Genomic DNA, 24,648 nt, shown 5'->3' on the forward strand with positions numbered 1-24,648 from the left:
CACGTGCCTCTTATTTCCGTCGCGTTCTATACGTCAGAAATTACACCGCGCAATCAAAATGCGAGTCGCTGCTCGCTTGACCAATCACCGCTCGACGGTGGTCGACGTCTTATGACGTAGTTCAAGCATGCCTGTGATCGGAGGATGTTGAGGTGAGCTGTCTGGATCTGGTTTATCGTTAGTGGTTAATTGTATACTTTTGTTTTAAGCTTTGTTCTGATAATTTGAATGTTTTTTCTTTTCTGCCTGATTATTACGGCGTTATTATGTTCGTAGGTTTCTCGGCAGGATCTTTGTATCTGCACAAACTCAAAGGAGCCTGAATCCTGCCACTGTGCACCGCTGCTTTTGCTCTGCAGCGTATCCTTGCTTGGCTGTGAAGCCCATAATGGAGCCTAAACTGTACCGACCCCCTCCAGAGGTCCGGGGTATGACCTCTCTGGACAAAGACGCCTTCACACAGACTATTACAGTCCCTGCTCTACGGGTGCCCATTGGGGTCTTAAACAAAGTAGTGAAAAGCCTAAAAAAGTCGAGCATCCAGCGCCCTGGTGTGCCCAGGGTGGTTCAGGACAAAGAGCAGAGTAGTGACTTTCGCTTGGTCCTGTTGGACCCTCGCAGAGTCTCCTCGCCGAGCTCCTTCGGTGAGACTGAAGCTGAGGCTCTGAGGTCGTTCAGTGTCAGTGAGGAGCTCCACTACTATGAGCTGAAGCTGACCTATGACAACCTGAAGAGCGAAGAAGTGCTGGAGGCTGTGCTTCCCCAAGGTCAGGATGTGACCTCTGCGTTCAGTCGGGTGGGCCACATCGCACACATGAACCTGAGGGACCACCAGCTCACATACAAGAACCTCATAGGTGAGAGGCTGCTGCCTGGACCGGGGGAGGTTTTATTACAAACTGAAGTATCTACACTTCTTTCTGCTTATTTATTCACTTTATTTTTTTAATGTGTCACCCAAACTTACCTGTGTCTTAAAATGTCAAAATGACAAGTACATCTGACTAAATACAGCTAACAGAAACAGTGGATCAGCTGGGATCACCCATCATTTCCAAATTTACAGTAAGGCTTCTTTTCTGTGCCTTCTCTTGCAGGTCAGGTGATCATGGACAAAAATCCTGGTGTCACCTGTGTGGTCAATAAGACGAACATAATCGATTCCACTTACCGCAACTTTAAGATGGAAGTGCTGGCTGGAGAGGAGAACATGGTCGCCAAAGTATGTGTAGTTCCACAGAGCCCTCTGTTTCACACTTGTTGTTATTACATATGTTCAGTGCACAGGCTAATCGCTGTCCCGATCCCGATCCAGGTGAAAGAAAACGGGGTGACGTACGAGTTTGATTTCTCTCGCGTGTACTGGAACCCTCGGCTGAGCACAGAACACCAGCGGGTGGTGCAGCTCGTCAAGCGCGGCGACACTGTGTTTGACGTCTTCGCTGGCGTCGGACCCTTCGCCATCCCAGCTGCTCGCTTAGGTGCCAGCATCTTAGCCAATGACCTCAACCCAGAGTCCTACCGATGGCTGCAGCACAACTGCAAACTCAACAAGGTGGAGAGCAAAGTCAGAGCCTTCAATCTGGATGGCAGGGCGTTCATCCGGGGACCTTTAAAGCAGGAGCTGCCTGTACTGATGAGGGGAACATCTGCCGTTCATGTGGTGATGAACCTGCCTGCCTTAGCTCTGGACTTCCTGGATGCGTTCAGGGGCCTCCTGCACCACCAGGAGCCTCCTTGTGACGAGAACCTACCTACAGTGCACTGCTACGGCTTCTCCAAAGATGATGACCCTGACACAGATGTGGTGGAGAGAGCTTCCCGCAGCCTCGGATTCCCTCTGAAGAACCGATGCTCTGTGCATTTTGTGCGCAACGTGGCTCCCAACAAAGATATGATGTGTGTGAGGTTCACACTCCCTAAAGACGTCCTCTTTGGAAGTGATGCTGAAGAGTCAGGTAAGGAATCACTCCTTCTTATGAGGTCTTTTCCAAAAGAAAAGGCTCAAACATCCCATAAATGTGGGAAGAAGAGGCATTGAAAATAAACAAGAGGAAAGCATGTTTGTCTTTTATTATGAAACTATTTCCTGAGTTTTCTGTCATAACATTTTAAGTTCCCACTTTACTTAGACATTACTTAGCCCATAGTGTGTATTTTGCATGCATGGGGATGATTTCTGTGACCATAATTTAGACACAATTAAAAGTAAAGCATGAATACCTGTGTTTGCGCTGTTATATGTGCTGAAATTCCAGAGCTAATTTTCAACGTTGGCACAGAGATGGTTTCTATGATGTTGTTTTCTGTTTGTCTACAGAACAAATTGAAGAGCCAGCCTCAAAGAGACAGAAGTGTGAAGAAACTACAAATGCAACGTAAGGATAAATATCGACTTGGCACAATGAGGACCATGAGGATCAGCGTAGGAGCCGACTTTATTTTTTGCACTTAAATATTGTTTATTTGAAGAAGTCACGGCTCAGCTTTGTGACTAAGTCATTTGCATTTTCTTTTTTTTAAATTCTGGCCTGCGTTTAATTTTAAAATAAATCTGCAAAATGACAGACAAAACCTCAGTGTTCATTGCCATTTATTTAAAAAATAAAGTTTGCACAAAATTTAAAAAAGTTACATACAACATACATGTAAGTCAGAGCACTCCCCACCCACAGCAGCGTAGTGGTAGTAGTGCAATATTTAAAGTCTTTTCAGTCACATTTCTAACTGGAGCAGCTTCTTCAGCCTCTCAGAGGGAACAGCCCGCTGAACGCGTCCTGGATGGCGCGATAACACGCCAAACCTGAGGTGTATCCTCCAGCTGTGTCCTGAGTCACGGCGGCCCGCACGTGATTCAGATACCTGAGAACAAATAGAAAGCTCTGCTGAGTAACACAGGTTGGATATGTTAGAAATAATCTGCCTGGCCGGCACCCCGAAGGCTGCTTTTAAAGACTCTTCCTGCGAATGTAGCCTGAGTTTAAGTTTATTTTTGAAGGTTTTTTCCCTTCCTTCTCTCTGGTACCCTTTGGCCCTTTGATGAGATCAGCGAAGACGGACGTAGACATACACCGACAGTGGAACACCTCGTGCCTAAAAGCCTCTCCGACATGGCTCTATTAAAGTATTATAGCCGTTTTTATTTTTTCTAAGTGCTTACAGATGTATCCTGCCAAACCTCCTTTGCGGGGATCTTAAGCAAACGCGAACGTCACTGTTTATTTTCACAATCGTGCACAGGCAGAAAAAACAGTCGCAGTGATAGCTGCCTCTCTACTTAAGTGCTCCGTCCCTTCCCAGTTGAGTAATTTCTCAAGTGTGTATTGTGCGCTTAAAAAGCGAGCCGTACCGTTTTCTCTTTCGTGTTACTACAAAGCAAAAAAAAGCAAAGGCCGCCAGCGATCCAGACAACACGTAGCCTTGCCCATCAATACTGCCCAAACCTCTCACGCCCCCCCCCCCGTCCTGCCATAGTCCTGGCAGAGGCGTCTAAAGCCCTCACACGAGTCTGGCTTTGTGGCCCCTGTTCCTGTGAGCTCGGGGAAACTTCAAAGTGAAAAGTGAATCAAGAGCACAGACAGCACTCTGATTTCCATGCTCATTCAGGCTGCTTTACAGAGAAACCTAACACCTGCAGGGAGGCTCAGAGAGACTGACAGAGCCGAGGTGTATGTGAATGAGAGATGGATGAGGGGGGAAAAGGTGTTGGCGATAACACTCGCTGCATAGATCGGATTTTGCTTTCTGTTGTTCCTAAGAAGAACCCAATAAAAACATTGAAAATGAAGGTGAAACATGCTTGGTAGCATGTCTGTGACATTAAAAACACAAAGACCTCACAACATAGAGTGAAAATAACAAGGACAGCACAAAATGTCAATCAGACGGTGCACACAAAGACCACTAGAGAAACGGCACACAAGTTCAAAACAGGAGGCCCAGTGATTAATAATAACTTCATTAGGCCCAAGCTGCTGTAGCCTGTCCTTCAGAGCACTTGAGGGAGGTCTTCTCATATGGCTTCCTGCATCAGATGAGTGCTATCTATTGATTATATTGTACTGGGCCTTTTTAATGGTGAAAAAAGTGGGCTATTTACAGCCTGGCTAAGTCTGCTCTTCCTGCTAATCTAATCCCCAAGCTACTCATGTGGTCATTCCTTCCAAGAAAGCTGAGAGCTCTGTGTAACTTTATACCTGCCTGCCCCTAAGGAGGGAGAGAGAGGGAGAGAGCGCAGAAAGAGAACATGAAGGAGAGGGAGGAAGAGTGTAGTTGAGGGGGTTGGGAAGTGGAAAGAGGAAGGAGGGGAGGATATGGGGGGAAAATCACCTTTGGGTATCATCATCACAAACCCTCTTCTCTTAAACTAACCCTGCCTGCCCTCCGCTCACCCCTAACACCCGAGGTTAGTTCAGTTCTGCTCCATTAACTCGGCGGATAATATCCGCATCTTCCCATAAAGGCTAGATGTAAGTGAAGCTGAAAGATAAACTTCACATGACTGTACTTGACAGGACAGACCAGCAACAGAAGACGTGCAACAACAAGAATGCTTTTTTTTTTTTTTTAGCCAAACACCAACTTACGAGAAAAAAAAAATTACTTGTGAAATAGACGCTTTGCTCCCCTCTGAACACTACTGCTACACTGTGTGCACCAATGCTCCTTCACCCCATCAGCTCCTCACCCCCCCCTCCTCTCTCTCCGAGGACTGGACTGCCTTTTGTTTCGCAGGGCGCTGAAACCCAAGCCGTTTCGGCCGGTAACATCTTTCACTCTCCGGGCCCCACTGGAGCATTAGCTGCAACTCGATATGGGTCTTTTCAAAGCTTCGTATTATTGGGTAAATATGGGTCACTTTGGGCTCGCCCATTATGTCGCTAAGGGGGAGGCGGGAAAGGACGGGTGCAGGTGATGAAGACGACTGAATGACACAGTATGACACGGTGTGAGTGTTAGGACTGCAGTTGTCACAAGGGAATATGTAAAGGGGGGGTCGAGGTTTGACTCCAAAGAGTGATGTGTGTTATTTTCTCCAACAAAAGTATCATGACTTTAAGTAAACAATACTGTAATATTCCCCATATGGAAAACTCCTTCATATACAAGTCTAAGAGTATAATTTACACAAAAAGGTGGAGCTTTTGCAGTTTTCTCACACAGCAAAATTACTTGATTTCTTTTAGCATTCACAAAAGCATAACAGCTGATAAGTGCTTGCATTATTTTTCAACCTCTGACTCTCACCATCTGCTGCTACCCTTTGCTTTAAGAAGCCATGTGCGGTTGGATCAAAACAGTTCCGAGTTAACAGTGTTTTTTTTCCCACTTGGGTCTGGAGCTCTGAATACCTGGGCAATGTCTCCTGCTAATGCTAATAACCATCAGAGGCTTTCCTGACGGGACCCCGAAAAAGTATTCTCCACTCCTGCTGCCTGGAAAACACTGCAGAGCCCCATCTCTAATTCAAAGTGAAAAGATAAGTGGTGAAATGTTCCGGCGGGTTTCCGCGCGATTTCCAGCTGAGAATGTGTGGCTCCTCTTTGCGTTTGGATCAGGGACGCCGCTCCCGAGCGAAGGGTGTTGGGGTTCTTCAGGGAAATGGCTGCGAAGCTGGGACCCTGAAGGGGAAAAACTACAGATACTACAAGGAGGTGCAGGCTGCGCTGGGCCTCTTGTCTAGACTCCATGTGTTGGCTAGAATTAGATTAAGAGGAGATGTGTGGAAGCCTGAGCTTGATGGAAAAGAAAAGAGGCCTGCGATGCCACAGTGACTATTTTGCCAAGCAGACACTTAATCAACATACAAACCACAAGGCGGACGCACATGACAGAAGAGCAATCTGAATCAGCCTTAAACAATGCTCAGTGCAGACCACTCTGTGTGGTTTGGCTGCTTTCATACATTCTTGTTTACCATGCGGCAAGTTTAAGGAGCGAAACAGGCTCCTACATACATGAAATTCTCAAGTCTTGACTTCTTCCTACACTACTGACCTGAGAGCAGAGCTCAGACTGACACCTGTCTGATTTTACAGACCTATCGCTGATCCGGGGTCACCACTTGTTTTTACAGCACCAAAGATCAGACGCTTTCTGGATTTAGCCTGTCGTCAACGTGAATCACGGCCCAAACAGGGTACAATGACTTTCAGGCTGCCCGGGAGATAAACTCTGTATTCAGCTGAACCGACACTGGAAGGGGGGGAAAAAAAAAAAAAACATCTACAGATAAATCAATAAACTCTACCCCGTCTTGCTCCAAGGACTGGAGCCTCATTAGCTATGTTTATTAAAGAGATGGAGCTTAAACTTTGTGTGTTGAATACACAAAGAGGGCAGCGGACAGGCACGGGGCAGGCTACTGCTTCTAAAAGACAAGTCATGAGTCTGCAGGGCGACGGTGTGAATGTCCGGAAGTCTTCCTTTAGCGCTTTGCTCCGGCAGCAGCAGTTGAGGATTCCTGGCCTGGGAATGATGGGAGTTTGGGTGGGTAAGGGGGGGGGGGTTGTACAGAACCACACACCTGCCAGATGATTTGTCATTATAGAGGGGTCAGCACTCAGCTGTCACCCCCTAATCACCCATCCAACCCCTCGAGTCACCCCCCCCCCCCCCCACCTCCACCTTCACCCACTAAACTCCACTCTCCAGTCCTCCCAAAACACCCCCTGCATTCCTCAGGCAGCTCCGGTTTCACTCACAGCACTGCTGCTCAATCTGCCCCTCCTTCCCTACACTCTGCCCTGAGAGAAAATGTACCCCTGTGAGAGAGACACACAGCACACTGAGCGCATTGTGTGGATGTGCGATGCGTGCTCATGCCCCCCGTGTACGCATCAACACGATTCACATGTGCTTGAATACATGTTTATCCAACGGCAGAGCTGTTTGTATCGATACCGAAAGCGAACCGTTGGAGCAGAGTTTTTAAACCAGAGGAGAATGTGTGAATTGGTCCAGGCTGTGGCCTAAGAAACAAAACCCCCGCAGACAAGCCAAACACAGAGAACTCTCACAGGTATACTATATCTGTCAACAGCAGTCTTTCATCACTGTGGGTCATAGGTCACACTCTTTTCCATTGAATGCGGCTTCCTCTGGGACATGCAAGTGTGTGTGAGTGAGATCCTCGGCCATTATTCCATCCACCGTCTACCAGATTATCTCAAGTTGTGCTCCGTGAGTGTGTCTGAGGGGGGCTCAGTGCGGTTACGTCATATCCTCAGACGCATACAAACCCCTTATCCATTATCATGCGTCTTATCATCACCACTGATAGTCTCTGCATCCCACAAGAGAGGAGGAGAGGGAGGCGAGTATTGCTAACACTTACTTTCTTAAGGAGAGACCATGTTTAGAGTGTTAACAGAAGCTTTGGGTGACACTTGACATTAACGCTTATAGAAATACATTCTCGTGTGGAGTGACTGACAGCCTGTCCTCGAGAAGGCAGCTTGTTGCTATCAGTGATAATTAAGAGGTGCGCTTGTTTTCATTATGAAGGGCAGCATTGCTGAGGTGGCCACCATAAAAGCAGATAGTGCAACTTCTGCCCAAATTCAGCCACACTTCCTGGACTAAGCCATCACCTGTCACGACTCATCTTGAGCTCTTAGATCTTGGCCCTGCACCTCCTATATCCAACCTGATGGGGGCAATAGAGGCTGGCTGACTGGCTAGGCCGCCACCTTCACAATTAATTGCAGCAGCCTTGAGAAGTGTATAAGCATCACACACACACACACACACACACACACACACACACACACACACACACACACACACAGAGCATCTTTCTTTTGTCTCCCGAGCTGCCACTTGATAACTTTGCCCCCTGGAAAGCTTAGAAGAAGAAAGAGGGAGAGGGGAGGATAATGACATGACATCAGTGTCATCGTTAACCAAATGGGGCTGTACACAATGGAAGCACATATGCTGACCAGTGAATGGCTGCTAGCACAAGACACACCCATACACAGAGCAAAAGGAGCCTTGACAGTTGGATGTAACATTCAGCGGATAGATCACTGACACACAGAGGAAGAAAAGCCTTTTCCCATGGGGGGTGCGGTCTCGTATGCAGTTATCAGTTACAAAAGACCCTGAGGCACTGGTAAAAAGGCAAAGAGGATTTCAATTAGGAAGAAAAACAAGAAAATAATAAAGAGGGAGAGACAGAAGGAAAAAAAGGAAAAGGAAAGGTACCACAGGAGGAGGGTTTAATTCATACGTCACAGTGGAGAAGTACCTCCTCCCCTGAGGTGTGTGTGGCAAGTCCCCACAGCTAAGCCCCACATGACAGGAGTTTGTTTTGTTTCTCCAGCTCTTAAGAGGGAAAAATGAGCCAGTTAATCCCCCTGTACATTACTGGACCCTTTGCCCCAGGGATGAAGAGCAGAGGAGAGGCGCAGAATTCCAGTCAGTCTGTGTGTATGCATAGTTATGAGCCCCATCAGACTCAAAATCAAAGCGTGTAACTCTAGACAGTGCATGGATGCAAACCACTACAGAGATCAGTGTGTTAAAATAGGCAGGAGACATCACCTCACCCTCCACTGGGTGTTGACCCTGCCGCCGCTAGGCTGTGATACAAATAAATCTGAAAGCAAGAGAGGCTGTTATCCTTGGAGTTCCCTGCTTGTCGTTGTCTCCTTTGCTGGCAGCGAGCAGCCTGACTGGGCCTGGCCTGGCTTGATCTCACAAGGAGACTGCTGGTCTGCCTCCAGAGGGGAAACAATAACACTAAAAGCAGGCCCCTTTCGAATGACCAGAATACACACTAGACAAACGGACCTCCCCCTTCGGTCGTTCTGTTACGCTCCCTCCGTTTCCGCCCGCTCTTTGGGTCAGAAATGACTCACCCGCAACTAAAAAGCTTCTAGTCAACTACAGTGCATGCTTATTTTGCCTCATACTTCAAGAGAAAATCAATATTTGCACAGATCTATGGGAGGGAAAACAATAGTGATGTGGCCTCCTCCAGCTCTGTCTGTTAATGGTCTGTTTACTGAGGCAGACAGGATAATGGTCTGGGTGTTGGCTGGTGGTGAATCAGACGGTGGCCACACTCCACTCAGTTTCTGATATAGTTAGTAACAAGAAGTGTACGCATCTGTGTGCGCAAGGAACTTAGACTCTAAGTAAGGTGGTGGATATGTGCTCTAAATAAAGATGGGGCATTCTGTTGACACAGACAGGTTTGCAAGTCAAATAGCTGGCCTCAGGCTCCCACACTTTTATACTCTCTTTTGGTTATGCAAATTTTAAATCTGTGTCTCATGGCTGCAGTCAAGCTATCAGATCTAAGCTGTAGAAACACTTGAACGGTCGTTGAAGCACTTCATTGAACTATATCGTTACTAGCAATGCTGGATCTAGTAACAAGACAATGGCACGTGCATTGACTGTGTCGTATAGGAGAATAGAGGATATCAGATCTCTGGGAAACCAGGTCCACTTTTATGTTATGGTGACAACTCCAAGGTATTTGAGAAACAGTCCCACTGTTATGCAAGAGCAAAATAAACCGTTTCCCATAAACGGTATTGTTTGGCAGCGTCAGAGAATATTGTAATTGGCGCAGTGAGAGCAAAATATGGGCCTTGAGACATTATCTAATAGTAGTAAAAGTAGATCAAAGCCCACTGCTCTCGAAAGAGTTCATCTGAGGTCACACTCACCGGTGCCTCACTCTCCGGCTCATAACTTAAAGCATCAAAGCTGTGTTTGTGTGGGAGAGAGTGTGAGAGTCTATGACTATTTGTGGCCCAGCATACGAGAGTCTCTCCAAGGTGCCATCATTCTCCTCCTGTCAGTCTCAGCACCCTGACATCCTGGTGCTGCACCTCAGTCCCCCACGGTCAGTGACCTCTGACCCCACCCCCTGGCCCTTCCTGACCCATCAGATGGATATATGCCTTGCAGGGCTCAGAGAATCTGGGTTACATGGTAAAGCTATTCATGGCTGTTTCTACAGATTCCTCTGGAGCGCCTCGCCTCTGCATATTGAGAGAAAAAGAAAAATATCATGGCTGACTTGCACTTTCATCGCAGAGTGAGAAAGGAAAGCAGGGAAAGGAAAAGAATGATTTGTATGCAATGTAAACCTCATATTCTCTAATTTAGCGATGGCAGAAATGGATTCAAAAGCACTCTATGGACCATGTTTAGTGGTCCCTGCTAACTTCCAGAGCCAAATCCAGGGTCACTGCTTGTGCTCTTGGCCAGTGAGGCCAGAGCTGGAAAGATGGAGAGTTCAGACCTGGAGTCAGGCCAACCAAGCAGGGAGAGGCTAGAGAAGCTGGCTGCCGGTAACTGAGAGCTGTGATGGCACCATTGACTATCCTGGATATCTCACTCCCACCAAAGCACTTAACATGCAGTATAAGTCAACACACAAACAAACAAACAGATGCACACACTATTCAAATAAACACGCAGACGCCAAGGGATGGGTGGAAAGCTAAAGAACACAGGCAGAAGGAGAGCATCACTCAGAGAGCCATTAACCCCTGGCTTCCAACCAGAACAGTGAGCAGGCATCCTTTAAGTACATGTTAAACATAGCTAGTCTCTGTGTGTGTGCACAAGTGATTTATGTATTACTGCTCTGTGTCCAAGTGTATCTATGCAGTTACAAGAAAAGGCTCATGAACCCTGTGTAATTACCAGGATTTCTGCATTGATTACTCATAAAATGTGATCTGAGCTTCAGCTAAGAGACAGTTATGTACAAACACATTCTCAGCAAACAGCTATACTATTCATTTCTTTATTCAAACGAGGAGTAATAATTCACGGTCCCGGCTAGACACTTTAAAACCCGCCAAAAATCTATGTTCACTGTGTTTTTATTTAACCCCCCCCCAAAAAAAACTGCAAGTTTTTGTTTGGGGTTTTTTTTTTTAGAGCAGCACAGACCACCCAGATACTCCACAGTACTCATGGGACAATGTACTGGTGTGACAAACATTAATCTGCTTTGAAAAAATAAAAATGCACCAAACTATTTCCGCACGTTGGAAGGAGCATCGAGTTTTATCTCTTTGTTACCTTGGAGTCTAAACCTTTTGCAATCACTGAGGGAAAAATGAATTCAAAACTGAATCACAAAAGTTTTAGAGGAGAACGTCAGGGCAGCAGCCAGGTTGGTAAACGCAACACGACAACGATGAACCAAAGCACACAAGCCAAGAAAAAAAGAAAATGTGGTTAAACCTGAAGGGGGGGGTGGTCTGAGGAAGAATTCCTAGAAATGTTGATGAACTGAAACAGTTTTAGAGGGAGGAACGGTGCAAAATACGCTTGTGCTACAGGAAATTCCTGACAGAGGCTCCTGAGTGAGGTGTTACATGCTATTATGTTCAAAAGGTTTACTTACTTTTTATAACCCACACACTAAGTGATTACTTAATGTTTTCAGTAAACATATGAAAAGTATAATCAAGTGTGACTTACAAGCTACTATTATCCATACATTCATATAGCGCTTTTTAAAATGGACTTTTAAGCAATTTATCTGCCAGAGTCAATTTAGAATCACCAATTAATTTAACATGCGTGCCTGATGGATACTTTAGAAGTCTTAATAGGTCAGATATAAAGTCTGATTAGTCAACAAGCATAAGATTTGGATGAACTAGTGCAGGACTGTATTATCTACAGTGGCTAGCACAACAGTGACCCTGTAAAAGCTGGGGTACATCTAGTGTGTGTAGTGAATACTGCTCATGTATCATGGCTCTCTCTGTGTTACTGAAGCGGTCATGCATATTAACTTCAAAGTGTCTAAATGACAAAATGCTCGGAGAAGCCACCAAAGCTACGTATCGCATGTCTGAAAAAGGCTTTGAGTGTTATTAGTTTAATCAAATTGTCTGTAATTGTGACTTTGGTGGGGATCGGGATACATTTTATTAGCTGCTAATTTAGAAATCCTGGCAATTTCAAAATGAGGCTCGAACTTCTTCCTGCAACTGTATGTCCATGAGAACATTGATCTACTTCAAACTTGAGTGTTCAGGAGACAAAACTGATTGATTGTCTTCGTTAATGAATGAAGGTCACAGCAAACTACCTAAGCCTATTTAACCCTTCAGACAGAGTGGTCCTTGGACTGCTTCCTTGTGCAGAGAAGTGCATCCCCAGGAGAGGAGCGCTAGACTAAACACTCCGTCCATTCAGCTGCTCCCCTTCTCCCCACCGACAAGAGACGGACGCCTGACAAGCACTCCCAGAGAAAAACCTCACTTTTTCCACCAATTATAGAAAGCAATGCGGAGTGGGGGAGGAGGCAAAACTTCAAAATATTATACACACTGGCATTTGGCGGAGCGCATTGAGCAACCTCTGTCAGAGAAAGATGGGCTAATTTCAGGGCACCCTGTGCCAACACAAACAACTGTTCTGGATTGCTTTCATTGTCAGCACTTGAGGTTTGAGTCACATTTTTTCAGCGCTCCGCAGCCAATTTCTCTTTCCCCTATTTTTCCCCCCATATGATTTGTCCTTGTCCAAGATCCCAGTCAGTCTTTCATCGCCTGCACAGTCAGCGCTTAAAAAGTATTCTGGTAGAGAACAAACTCAGATCCAGATGCTCATCTACATACGCAAAACAAAAATAGAATATTTTTTTATTTTGGAACCCCCAGCATTTGCCTCCAAGAGCTCATGCACAAAAACTTATTGTAAGTGTAATGTAAACGTGTCTTTGAGGTGCTGTGTATTGTGATGTATCCATTTGTTTGAAGGTTATGGCTGTCAGCTGGCGGCACGAGTTTAACAGCTACTACTCGAGTCCCACAGTGCTGTGTGCTGGGATTCATATCGCAGCCATGTCAACGTAAACATCATATGTTACTGTTTGTGTCTCCAAAGCGGTATTTACTTTTACTTTGATTTTGTTTATTAAAGGCTTTTACTGTTCAACATAAAAGCAAGGAGCCATGGCAGGACATTTGGAGTACAGGCTGTAGCGTTACATTCACAGTCTACTCATAACTCCGACAGCTCACGCACAGCTCTGGGTATGTGCCAGTCAAAGAGATGGGCAGCTCTATACTGCCATTATAGAAAACCTCACACAGTGGGGGGTCACATCCTCCGTGGCAAATCAAACACACCTATGCACGTCAGGACAGGAGCGTTTGTAGATGTGAGCATATGTATATGTGAGCGGAGAGGGTAGATGCTGAGGTGGAAGCTGAATGGGCACTTTTGGAGCCCCCTGAACATGCATCCTATAACCAGGCAGCTGTCTTTAATATAAGAGTCCACTTCAACTCATATTTATTCAGGTACAGCTGACAGAGAAGGAGACACTGTGAAAGAGGTGTGGCTTTTCTTTTTCCTGGCAGGCGTGCTGCGCTCCTGCGGTTTCTTTGGGGGGCAAAGGGACAAGACGAAAAAGACAGACACTCAGAAGGGGGGTGGGGGGTATGTGGTGCAGAAGAAAAGAGCAAGTTGACATAAAAAAGGCATGGCTCCACTCAGTCCTGTGTTGACTGGACATCCTGTGCAAAAGACGGGCCCTGGAGGCCCCGGGGCCACCAGGGAGGGGGGTGTGTGTGTATAAGCTCGATCCTCCAGTTTTACTCGATGGCTGTGTCCAAGACAAATCACCAGTGGAACTGCTGTCACAGTGAGCCTTGACCAAGACAAACAGCCGTGTTTTAAAATAAGTACCTGCCGCCTTCACAGGCCCTTCTACCTCATCCACACTCAGGCACATCCACATCTCGTCACACATTAAAGCAAATTCCCTTCACAGGTCATAGGACTGGAGCTGTAGTCCAACGCTCTACACAGGGGACTCACTTTTCACTCTCTCGACGCTGTCTGCATTCCCTCTCTTGTGCACGCACACTTGTGAATATTTACCACATCACACGAGTTCCACTGTGGCCAAAAGGCCGGGACTCCAATAACAAAAGGTGAGTGTGTGTGACATAAAGCCTACAGCACATTTACGGGGCACCCTGTGGGCGCGTGTGTATACAGGCTTGATCGTCTATGTACGTCGCAAAATCTCCAACTTAGCTGAATCACAAACTGCCAGCAGCGCAGAAATGTCAGCACTATTCCCTTCTTTTACTTAACAGCACATTGCATCTTGGGAGTTGTGGTTTGTCTGTAGGGGGCTGTCTGTGTCGCTGCCTGCAGCCTGCACCAAAGGGACTTGTGTTCTTCACTGAACTGAACAGAGCCTCATTTATCTCTGTGGCAGAGTCCTTCCTCTCCAGCATCGGTCCTCCTGGACCCCTGAACTGCTGACACTAGGGGAGGTGGGGCTGCTTTTCCTCCTTCCTCTGAGCTCCAGCATGCAGCAAAAATTGTGAGATGTGTTTCATCTGCATATTGATTAGCCTGGCCAAAAGAAGTAGAACCTCAGCACTTCACTGAATACATAATGTAAACAAGCAGCAGTTATTCAGCTTAAACTCTCCTGAAACGTTTCACCTTCAGCGTGTGCTTTTCCAGGTGATTGTGCAACAAAAGTCAATGGCAACTTTTTCCTGAACAAAAAAGGAACAACAAAACTAGAAATCCTTTATCCTAAACACGCTGACATTATACTTTAATATGCACATCTCAGCCAAATTAAAGTTACTGCTAGAGTGAAGCACTGAGCTTGCCCCTGAAATTAAAAAGCTATAACCCCACTTTGCTTCTGTCACCCAATAAACACAGGCCGCCCTCAACGTGTGGGCAGGCTATAGTGCCAGCCAGTTGCAGTGCAGACGGCTGGGCGCTGGGTTGGCTGATAGATAGCTTACATTCGGTGAAGAGTGGACCAATGGCGTCGTGGATTGATTGGCCCAAAGGGGCCGTCGGGGGAAAGCACTTCCTGTGTGTTAATGGACGCTCCTGCAGATGCACTGTGGCGGCTTGTGGCAGGGTGATGGCTGTTATTCCCTTTCCCTCCTCCCTTCCCCGCCCTCACTTTGCTTTCACTCTCCCAGTTAATCAGAAGAGAGTCAAGATTTTCCAAGCAGACCTTTCATCTGGCAGCTACTCACTACACCTACAACAAAACCTTTTCAAACATAATAATTTAAATGAATTGCAAATACTTTTTCCTTCCCAATATTTCCTGTAATTTCCTGTAACTGACATGGAACTATAAATTGATGGGATCATTCCTGAAAACATTTTTAATTCATTACTTCTATTTTAGAAACAATAATCCAGCAGTATTCTGTGTATAAACTGGTAATAAATTCATCTTGTATATTTGAACAATTTCGACTATGACATAACTTTATCTTTATTCATACCATACGGCCATATTGCTTAATGCTTTCCAGGAAATTTCCCAAGAACTTAAAGAAAATCCACATTTTCAGAGTTCTTGAGACTAAATGAGACTGAGTAAATAACTGTACCCGAGTCTGCCCAGCTGCTCCAGTTCAGGCACCGGGGGTCCATAGGTTTCAACTTGGAGGGGTCTGTAGTGGTAAAGAACGTCCTCCATCTTGGTAACAGGCTGGAGAGACACCGTCTGCCGCTGAAAGAAAAACACAAAAGAGGCACGTCATTCAAGACGGGAAATAATCGTCATTGTCTCGGCGCGTCGTGCAACCCTGGAAACTTTATGGCTATGGCGCAAACACACAAAAATTGTTTGGAATATGGTTAAAGTCAATCAGTCCGCAGCATTAGCACCCACTGGTTCTTGACAGACTGGTTTGGAAATAGAAGTTCTGTCTGACAACATTTTCACTTTCCCCCGGCAGCGGCGGTTTGGAGGAGAAACTGAGGCAGGACAGTGACTGAACATGTTTTTAGCAGTCAAATAGTTTCGGAAACTGAACAGGACACCAAAAAAAAAGAAAAAAAAAAAGAAAAAGGATGAGAACATCGTTCAGGAAAATTGTGGTCGGCCGAAATGTAATTCCTGATAACAAAGCAAATGTACTTTGGTTCAAAAATGGCTATTGGCTTGCTCCATAAAACCACCAAAGAGAAATCGGCTGATAATGTATAAATGTAGTGTGGAGGAAATGCTTTGCTTGTGGGTTGAGTTGTGATTATTTTAGCGTGGTTTCACCTAAAACTATGTCCATCAAAGCTGCCTCCGACTGAAATATGTTCAAATTACAAACGCTTGTAAATCTTATAAAAGTTGTTTAATTTTTTTTTTTTTAAATCCAATCAATAATTACTCTGAGCTGAAATTTCAGTCAGACTATTCCAGTTCCTAATGCTCTTGACCGTGCAGATCGAGTAAGAAATACGAGACTTCTTCGGGATACTGAAGCATTGTTCGATTTGGGGCTCTGCCATCAAAGGGGAATTTCCACACAGCATCCGACCGCTATGTTTTCTCCAGCATTAAAGTAATGAGACTCATAAGACAAGCCTGATTCATGAAACAAACCTGGAATTAAAAAGGATGATGTTTAAACAAACATGAACTATTTTAGAGTGCAGCGAAGGACCTCAGAGACAAAGGGGAGATAAAAAGATAAGAGAGAAAGCCAAGAAGAAAAAAAAAAAAAGTAATGGGGGGAGTATAAACAACAGAACACAGAGGGGAGTCGATGAAAACCAAACTAAACGAGTAACATGTGCCCTGCGGCCTCACACTGCCTGCCTTCACACATGCTTTGGCCCATATGAGCGCAGACACGGGGGAAATAGAGCAACCAAAACCTGAGCTGGAAGTTACAAAAGCACCAAAGACATGAGATGACAACACATGCAGAGTTTCCTTCCAGGTCCCAATAAAGCTGCTTTCATATGTGCACTTTTTCCCCCCCATTAATCTGACAGCATCTGAACTGGTCCGCTTCATGTCTGAATGACAAACCTATCAGATTCAACAGTGCAAGTCTGAACTGCATGCAGTCACATTAACAGACAGGCATGCACAAGATTATGTCTTTTAGCTTAAGAAAGACGCAGCAGAAAGAATTTGAGAATCTGTACATGCGTTTGGAGATGCAGCAGCCTCAACGCAACTTTTACACAGAAATTCTGAATAAAGAGGTTTTTGATATTTCACCACCTCATCATCTTGGCACAGATAAACAGGATGTTGTCGCGCGCCTAAATGCTGAAAACGGACAACTCAGAGCAGCGCAGAACGATAAATGCAACCCTACTGAAAGATGTTCACCAAAAAGAAAAGTAGGAGAGATAAGTAACAACAGTTATTGAAATACAGAAAGACAACAGATGAGTACAACAATCCATGAGAGCATTAAAATAAACGTCAGCTTTATTTATCTATTTTTCAAGATTCAAGAAGTTTGTCATTTTGCATATTATTATTATTATACTTCTTCTTTTCATTATCATCATCATCATTATGCTATATCTCATCAGCATCATGTTTTCTAGGACAAAAATACTTGGCCACATTCACATTACACCTAAAGGATGTGCTCGGCCATGAAGCTCACAGTCCAGTTTCTGTGCTGATGTTAATGGCAGAGGAGGTTTAAGCTCTGCATATACCGAGTTAGCACAGCATTGGCTTCTTTTTACGTACTTTTACACACATGTGGCAATGGGACTGAAAAATGAAGAGGTGTGGACCAAGACTTTTGTCTACGTAGTGTATTTTGCATTTAAATTTTTAAATTCCCTGCAACTTATTATAAAATACACTTCAAAAATAAATATATCTATCCTGACAGTTATTTAACCACCATTCATTCACCTCCGACCACATTAGGCCAGCATCATTTTCCCCTTACGATCCATAAAATAATCCAGATATTGAATTCATTATGGGCTAACTGTTAATAAAATAAAAACAACCCCACCCCCCACCCCATATTACATTTACCTATAGGAAGTTAAACAGATGGATCTCGTCTGTTTCACAAAATCCTGCTTCCCAGAATAACTTTCAATTATTTTAACAGAACGAGTCTAAACCTGTTGCATTCAGCTGTGGTTTACACATGAAGGTGTGGGTGGCAACGGGGATAACGGCAGTTGCAGCACATTAACAGCAATAAATTTTTTTAAAAAGTGGGTTTTTCCACAGAAGAAATTATGAAAGCTAAATATCAAATCACACCAAAACATTTCCTTATGATGTCCTTATCTATATCGATATATCGATATATATCTCGATAGCTAGCTAGCTAGCTAGCTAGCTAGCTATCTTTTATATATACTTTGGATCACAAGAGATACTGTTCGACTGTAAGGGATGCCAAAAAGCTGCTGGGTATCTGTTCTTGGCCAGATTGTCAACTGTAAATTCCTAATATATGCGAGTAAAGTAGAAAACAATATAATATATTTGCATTGCTAGTGTCTAAACGCTGTTTCCTTTAAAACACTAGGCACACACTTCTCCATGGTTTTCCTTCAACCTTTGACCCTGAGGTACCAGTGCTCCGTTATACCATCCTATCCATTCATCCAACGCAGAGGAGCCCGACCACAGGCTAATGAAATCCAGACCAATGAACGCAATCCCAGTCACTCTCACTCTCTTTTGCACTCTTTCAGACTGTTCATCCATCTTCTTTCAAACTTTCAGCACTGCTTAACTCCCCTACTGCGCACTCAAGGAGATGCACTGGGACAAAGGGAAGGTGGAAGGAGAAGCAGAAGAAGAAGAAAACTCCTCAGTGGTGGTGTGGTAAAGAAAGAGCAGCAAATTGGCAGTTGCAGATGGCTGAAGAGCAGTAAATCAGACCACCTTTTTTTTTTTTAAGTGGCAGACACAACAGACCCAGCCCCCATTCTGGGGAAATTTCTTCTACATTCCTCTGCAAGGGCATCTTGAAAACTGGCACAGATGTATCAGCACCCACAAAAGCAGCCTTTAAAGATGTCCACGCAAACATAGCGACTTCCAATTATATTTACAGAAATGTGTAAATGAATGACTTGTAGTACATACAAAATGGTTTGAAAGAGAAAAAAAACCTGAATGAATGCCCATAATGTAGAGCCGTGACCCCTCAGGACTGATTTCTCCTACAGCTAATACCACTGCTGAGGCTTTAATCATGTGCACATCAAGTCAATGTGACTTAGAGTATGAATGCTGTTTTCTAAGTCCTTCAGTTAAAGACAACGAGAGAGTGAGAGAGAGCGAGAGACCCCCAGCCAGACCCAGCAGAGCAGAAATGGCTGAGGGACTAAGGGGCTATTGAAACAACGCCCCAGCAAGAGCCAAAATAAACATCTGGTTTTATCATTATGGAGGCCCATCCTCCTACCTATACAACACAGTGTATTACAAGTTTGAGCATGTAACTGGTTTTAAGGCTCATATAATACCCCTGTGGCATTAAAGTGAAACTCTGGAGGCCATCAATCTTAATAAAACCGCAGGGGAGGATGATTTGAGGAAATCACCGTCATGCCAACGGGAGTACTTCAACTTACCCTGAATTTGTACCTCAACATTATCCGGTTGTACCACAACCAATTCCAAGTAAAACTGTTGCAGGTGTCTATCCGTTAACTGATGCAGGTAACAGGTGTGCTGGCTGATATTGTGCTTTAACATTACACATAAGTATTTATTTAGCGGGAGTTGTTTTTAGGGGGTAGTTTCATTAATGGACTTTACTAAAGTAGCTGTGTATGTTACAGAGCCTTTTCTGCCCCGTCTTCATTGAGTACATGATGGAACACATGGAATACTGATTTGACTTGCAGACTTTAAAAGATGTACAAATTATCACTGGGAACTTGTTCCTGTTTTTGACTGTGTAAACATTTGTGCGTTGACTATTTTATTGTTGCAATTTTAATATGTTTGTCTGATGTAGGTGTCGCTTGTAAATGACACATTGAGTCTCAGTGGAACTACCTGTACAAATAAAGGTAAAAAAAAAAATAATAATAATCCTAATTACTGACATCATAGAGACCCAAAAGTAGAAAAATTGCACCTGAAACCTAAAAATATAGGTAAACATTAAAGTAACTTTATAGGATAAAAGTCACATCACTTTGAAAGTACTAGAATGTGTTATTAAAGGATTCACAAAAACATGTGTTTTAATGGCATATTAAGCTATAATATTACTTTGCACTGACCATCAATGCTAAAGTATGATTAGAATAGGATTTAAAATGTGAGAACTGCGGTCAAACAAGGCTAAAGAAGAAGATCTTATACAGCGTTAACGATGCCAAACTTTAAGCCAAAAAGCTCATTGGTCAACGGCTCAGATTGTGGGTCACAAGACCCCTCCACACACACACACACACACACACACACACACACACACACACACACACGGAACAATCGTCAGCACTCCCCGCCCATCCCACTCTCTCCCTTGACTTTGCAGCTCAGCAGGACACATCAAGGTTGCTGAGACTAACCTCTCCATCAGCACCTTCCCACAACATCCACGCACTCGCACACACAACCACATACATTCATGTGGTCCCCGAGGGTTTGGGAAGCCACAGCTCCAGAGCCATCGAGGCACTCGGCGCTAATGCAAATCCTGATAATGAGAACAATGGAAAAGGGGGAACAGTGGTTGGTTTTGCAGAGGGGATAAAAATAATAACCACGGTTCAGGTCCAGGCTAGTCCCAGCCCAACTCCAGTCCTCACTTCCACCTTCCGCACTGGTGCTGCCAGTGCTTCTGTATGGATAAAGAGCTTTGGGCTACCCAGCGGCCCACTAAGCAGCAAGTAGCAAGTGTAAAACTGCTTCCCATACAGTGCCTCCCCTTGCCTTACAAGTTTAAATATAACTGCCTGACCAGTGGCAGCTGCCCCAGCGCAAAGCCCCTAAAGCTGACAACTTCTTTTTCCGCTGGGCTGGGCTGAAACAGCTTGCCCAAGGGCTGCTGAGGCCAACCTAAACAGGGCCAAGCCGGGGCCAGGGGCAGAGGTGTGAATGCCCACATGTGCTGGTGCCAATCAGGGCTGACGGTTCTCCCTGAGGTGACCCCCCACCCCCACGCCAGCGCTTTCAACCCTGCGTGCCAGCAGTCCAATATAAAGGAAAAGGCCAAAGGACAGAGTTTGTGCACTCTCCCACATAAAACATGCCACCTTTGGTTTGTGAATGCTGCAAGGTCAACAATCTCAGTATAAACAACTTTTACAACAACAACAACAACAATTTACCTGCATCTGTAAGAATTTGTGAATAAGGGATATAAAGATAACACTGAAGAAGAGCGAGTGGGGGTTGCATTAAGTATAAAGCGACAACCTCGCAGGCAAAACAGGTTGGGCCAGTCTGGCAGAGCGAAGTAAAGCAGAGCGCTGACAAGTGCGTCTACTGCGCAGAGGTCACCCTAGAGGACAACTTAACCAAGTGAAACAGGCCTGAGCAAACAAGCTCACAGCATGTCTGTGTGTGTTTGTGTTTGCTTGTGTTTTCTGTGGTATTCAAATTCCACGGCCTAAGAGTAGAATGGACTACAGCCAGAGAGGACCCGAGGTTATTTCAGCCAGCTACACGTCAATGTTTAGGTATAAACTTTCCACCCACATTTAGCCGATTGTGTGTGCGAGTTCCACTTTTGTTTATGTGTGCGCTTGCCTCCTGCTTTCATTAGGTGCCCATGCCGGCCCCGTCAGGTATGTCAGCTGCTCTCCTGCCTGTGAGGAGGGGATTGGGCCCCAGCAGCGCAGGAACCTGGGACCTTTCATTTAAGATGGCGCTGAAAGCTGCCCCCAAGGTGGAAAGATTCCCCATCGGTCAAAATGCTTTCAGGAATGGGACACTGTAGCAGCTGGGGAAAAAAATAAAAAAAAATCCCCAACTGCAAACACACACACACACACACACAGTTTCACTGGAAAATCTAAGAAAATGTACAGGTACAAATAAAGCAAGCACGCAAGAGTACAATAAAATCAAAGCAGATGTCATTTGTATGCTAATTATTACCCTCTGATTTTGTCAGAGCAGGTGCCGAGCATTGTGACTCTTGTCATTAAGCTTGGCACTGAGGCTCGTTTTATGTGTCAGACTACAACAAGCAACCTGTTTAAACAGCGAATAGTCACCTCCCGCCCACACAGAGTGTCTCTTTTGATATCAGCGGACATCTATTTTAAAAGACACTTTATTCTTCAAAGGATGTTTACTCAGGTTGGCTAAGGAGGGGGTGTATTTATATGTGTGTGCGCACCCACACACGGGTAATGTGTGTCTCATGCTTCAATAGAGTCCCTACAAAGTAAAGGATTAGTGAGTGATTTCAGACCATTCCTAAGGCAAGACCAGGCCCATCCCACTTCAAAAATCACACCTGGAATAAGACTACTTTCCCTGAGGATTGGTGAACTTCCTCAAACATCCGCTCAACAGCAATGGTAGTGCATAACCAGAAACATCAGGGCCAAGGTTGGAGTCCCCTTCACGAACTCCGAGAAAATCACTCTGGCAAAGAACAGAGCCAGCATGGCTGAGATGTCTCCATGCGTGTTTCCAGTTGACAACATATCACAACTAGGTGCAATATTAGATCACGCTTTAAATAAAGTCCGGAACGACTAGGAAGCTGAGGAATAACTGGCATCCCCAATTTCCAGCCCAAAGACAGGCAGATATGTCATTCCTCTGGTGACGGCTCACTTTGGCCACGGATGAAACAGCTGGCTGAAATACTGTTAAGGTGGCAGTATAGAGAGGGGGGTTGTGGGTACAGAGAGTCAGGGGCGCCGCACATTTGTGCTCCTGTGACTGGTGAACGTCACGTCGGCAAAAACATCCAAATGAAAAAAAATCAAGAGGTCAAAAATGTGCTCCAAGTCCATTCATCACTGTCACATGAAACTGTTTCGTATTTGTCAGTGTATTTCACAAGCGATAACAGGACTTGTACTAATGAATACTTCATTGATTGATATTTCTAAGCAGTTTGGGAAAACTTAAAGTTTTCCAGGCCTAAAGCAAATACCTTTAAAACTGCTTTTTTAAATATAAGACTTTCTTCTCGTGATAGAAAAAAAGGGTCCAAGGAAACGGAGCCATTTATGCTTGAAAATTACAAAAATGACTAATCATTATAACAGTACATGATATCACAGTTACTAAAGAGATTGGCACATATTAGTCGTGCTTCAAAGCAAAATCATAGAAATGTGGCCCAGCTTTAAAAAGGCGTGTTTTTACATTTGTCTCTCCTAATTTCTGCTGAAGAAAAACTGAAACCCTGTTTGGAGCGAGGGACCAGAACCTAGCAGATAAATGAATTCCAGCAATCTCCAGGAATCTGCCGCTCTGTGCTGAAACCCCACCAAGTCAAACAGAAGTCATTCTTATGGACTGAGGTGAAGGGAAATCCAAACCCACACGTTCCCCTGACTCAAGTCTCTCAAGTCCAACAGCAGATGCATGGGAAGAACTCTACTCCACCAACAAGAGCACAGGGATGGGAAGATGAGGAGAAATGGGGAGAAAGAAGCAAGGAAAAACATGCACAGAACAAGCCAAGAGCAACATAATCATGCAGTTTCTCTCTCCATCAGCAACTTTTAACTTCACGCTGTATATTAAGGAGGTGAAAGTGAGAGTACTGAATCCCCCCCGTATAGCTCAGTTCAATACTTTGAGTGTTGCTTTATGAGATAGTCCTTTCTTCAAAAATAGAGTTCGGTTCTACCCAAGTATGTCAAAACCTTGTTTCAGCTTGAGCTGAGGTGAGTGCTAAGCAGATATCTCTCCCACGCACCACTGAACTGTGGGAAGACAACCATGCCTCATGAGGGTTGCTGTGAAAGGGGTGGGGATGATGACACAGCCTATCTCATCGCAGTAAAATGAAAATAAACGACTGAAAACCTGAGCTACAGCCAAATGGAAGGTCCCTCCAGACACGGTGCGTACAAAGCTGCAAGCTCAGAGTGGCCGAAACCCTGAGCCCACATGCTTTCTCTCGCTCTCTGTGGGACCTACTGCACACCCAGAGGAATGTGATGACATGAATGAAGAGGTGAGGGCCTCTTCCCACACTGAAGAAGCACCAAACATGGAGGAACATCCTCCTTTTCAAAGTGTGGCCATGTATGACACACTATTGTCAACAAGCAATCCGTGTAAAGTTTTGACACTAATGACCTCAACAGTTCAGATTCACCTTAATCGCACTGAGCAGAGGCATGTCACTATGTGTATTAGCTGCCTCTTAAAACTTGATTGATGCTCATTTTGCTCTCACTGTTTTGCTGCTTGTCTTAGATCTTTGCAACACAGGTTCAGAGCAGTAAAGTTTAGCCTGTTGGACGAATGCTAACAAGCAAACTTAGTCCAGGGGTTTGTATGAAAAGCAGTCGTTTTTGTGTGTGTGATGTGTTGCCCAACCACAGTGGAAAGAAAAAAAAAATTAAAGCGGTTCTAAACAACCACAATTGTAAGCGAGGGAAAAAACCTTCCCAGATTATCGAACACTCTCAGGATTTAAATGGGACCTATTGTGCTCCATCTAGAGCTCCATATTTTTATTCTTGAACTTCGCTGGAAAACCAGTGCATGATTTATAGCACAAAAATTATCCTTACTTAGCTCATGTAGGGTCATGATACAACCCCTCCATTCATTGTCAGGCTGAAACGAGCACTTTTGGCTCCATCCTCCTCAAAAGCTGCTTTTCTTTGAATTAGCAGCTCCTTGATGACCATATAAGTCATATCACTTCCTGTGTGTGTAAATAACACACATTCGGGATGAAAAGAGAAGCAGAAAAC

The 24,648-nt window shown here is 44.8% G+C and overlaps 2 protein-coding genes across 2 annotated transcripts in view; one reads left to right on the forward strand and one right to left on the reverse strand.

Moving 5' to 3' along the window:
• The first annotated feature begins 38 nt into the window (after window positions 1–38).
• Window positions 39–2,574, forward strand: trmt5 (tRNA methyltransferase 5). Its single transcript, XM_040041809.1, has 5 exons — window positions 39–152; window positions 277–857; window positions 1,098–1,222; window positions 1,316–1,958; window positions 2,321–2,574. The coding sequence occupies exons 1-5, from the start codon at window positions 145–147 to the stop codon at window positions 2,380–2,382; spliced, it is 1,419 nt and encodes a 472-aa protein (XP_039897743.1). The 5' UTR covers window positions 39–144; the 3' UTR covers window positions 2,383–2,574.
• Window positions 2,575–2,576: 2 nt separating this feature from the next.
• mnat1 (MNAT1 component of CDK activating kinase) overlaps window positions 2,577–24,648 on the reverse strand; it is a 32,608-nt gene continuing 10,536 nt past the window's right edge. The window contains exons 8-9 of the mRNA XM_040041812.1: window positions 15,387–15,508; window positions 2,577–2,862 (exon numbers count right to left, since the gene is read on the reverse strand). Of these exons, the coding sequence (XP_039897746.1) occupies window positions 2,742–2,862; window positions 15,387–15,508 (243 nt within the window). The 3' untranslated portion in view covers window positions 2,577–2,741. The remainder of the gene's footprint in view (window positions 2,863–15,386; window positions 15,509–24,648) is intronic.

Source organism: Simochromis diagramma, unplaced genomic scaffold (genome assembly GCF_900408965.1).
Source record: "Simochromis diagramma unplaced genomic scaffold, fSimDia1.1 OVJJ01000304.1, whole genome shotgun sequence".
Lineage (NCBI taxonomy): Eukaryota > Metazoa > Chordata > Actinopteri > Cichliformes > Cichlidae > Simochromis > Simochromis diagramma.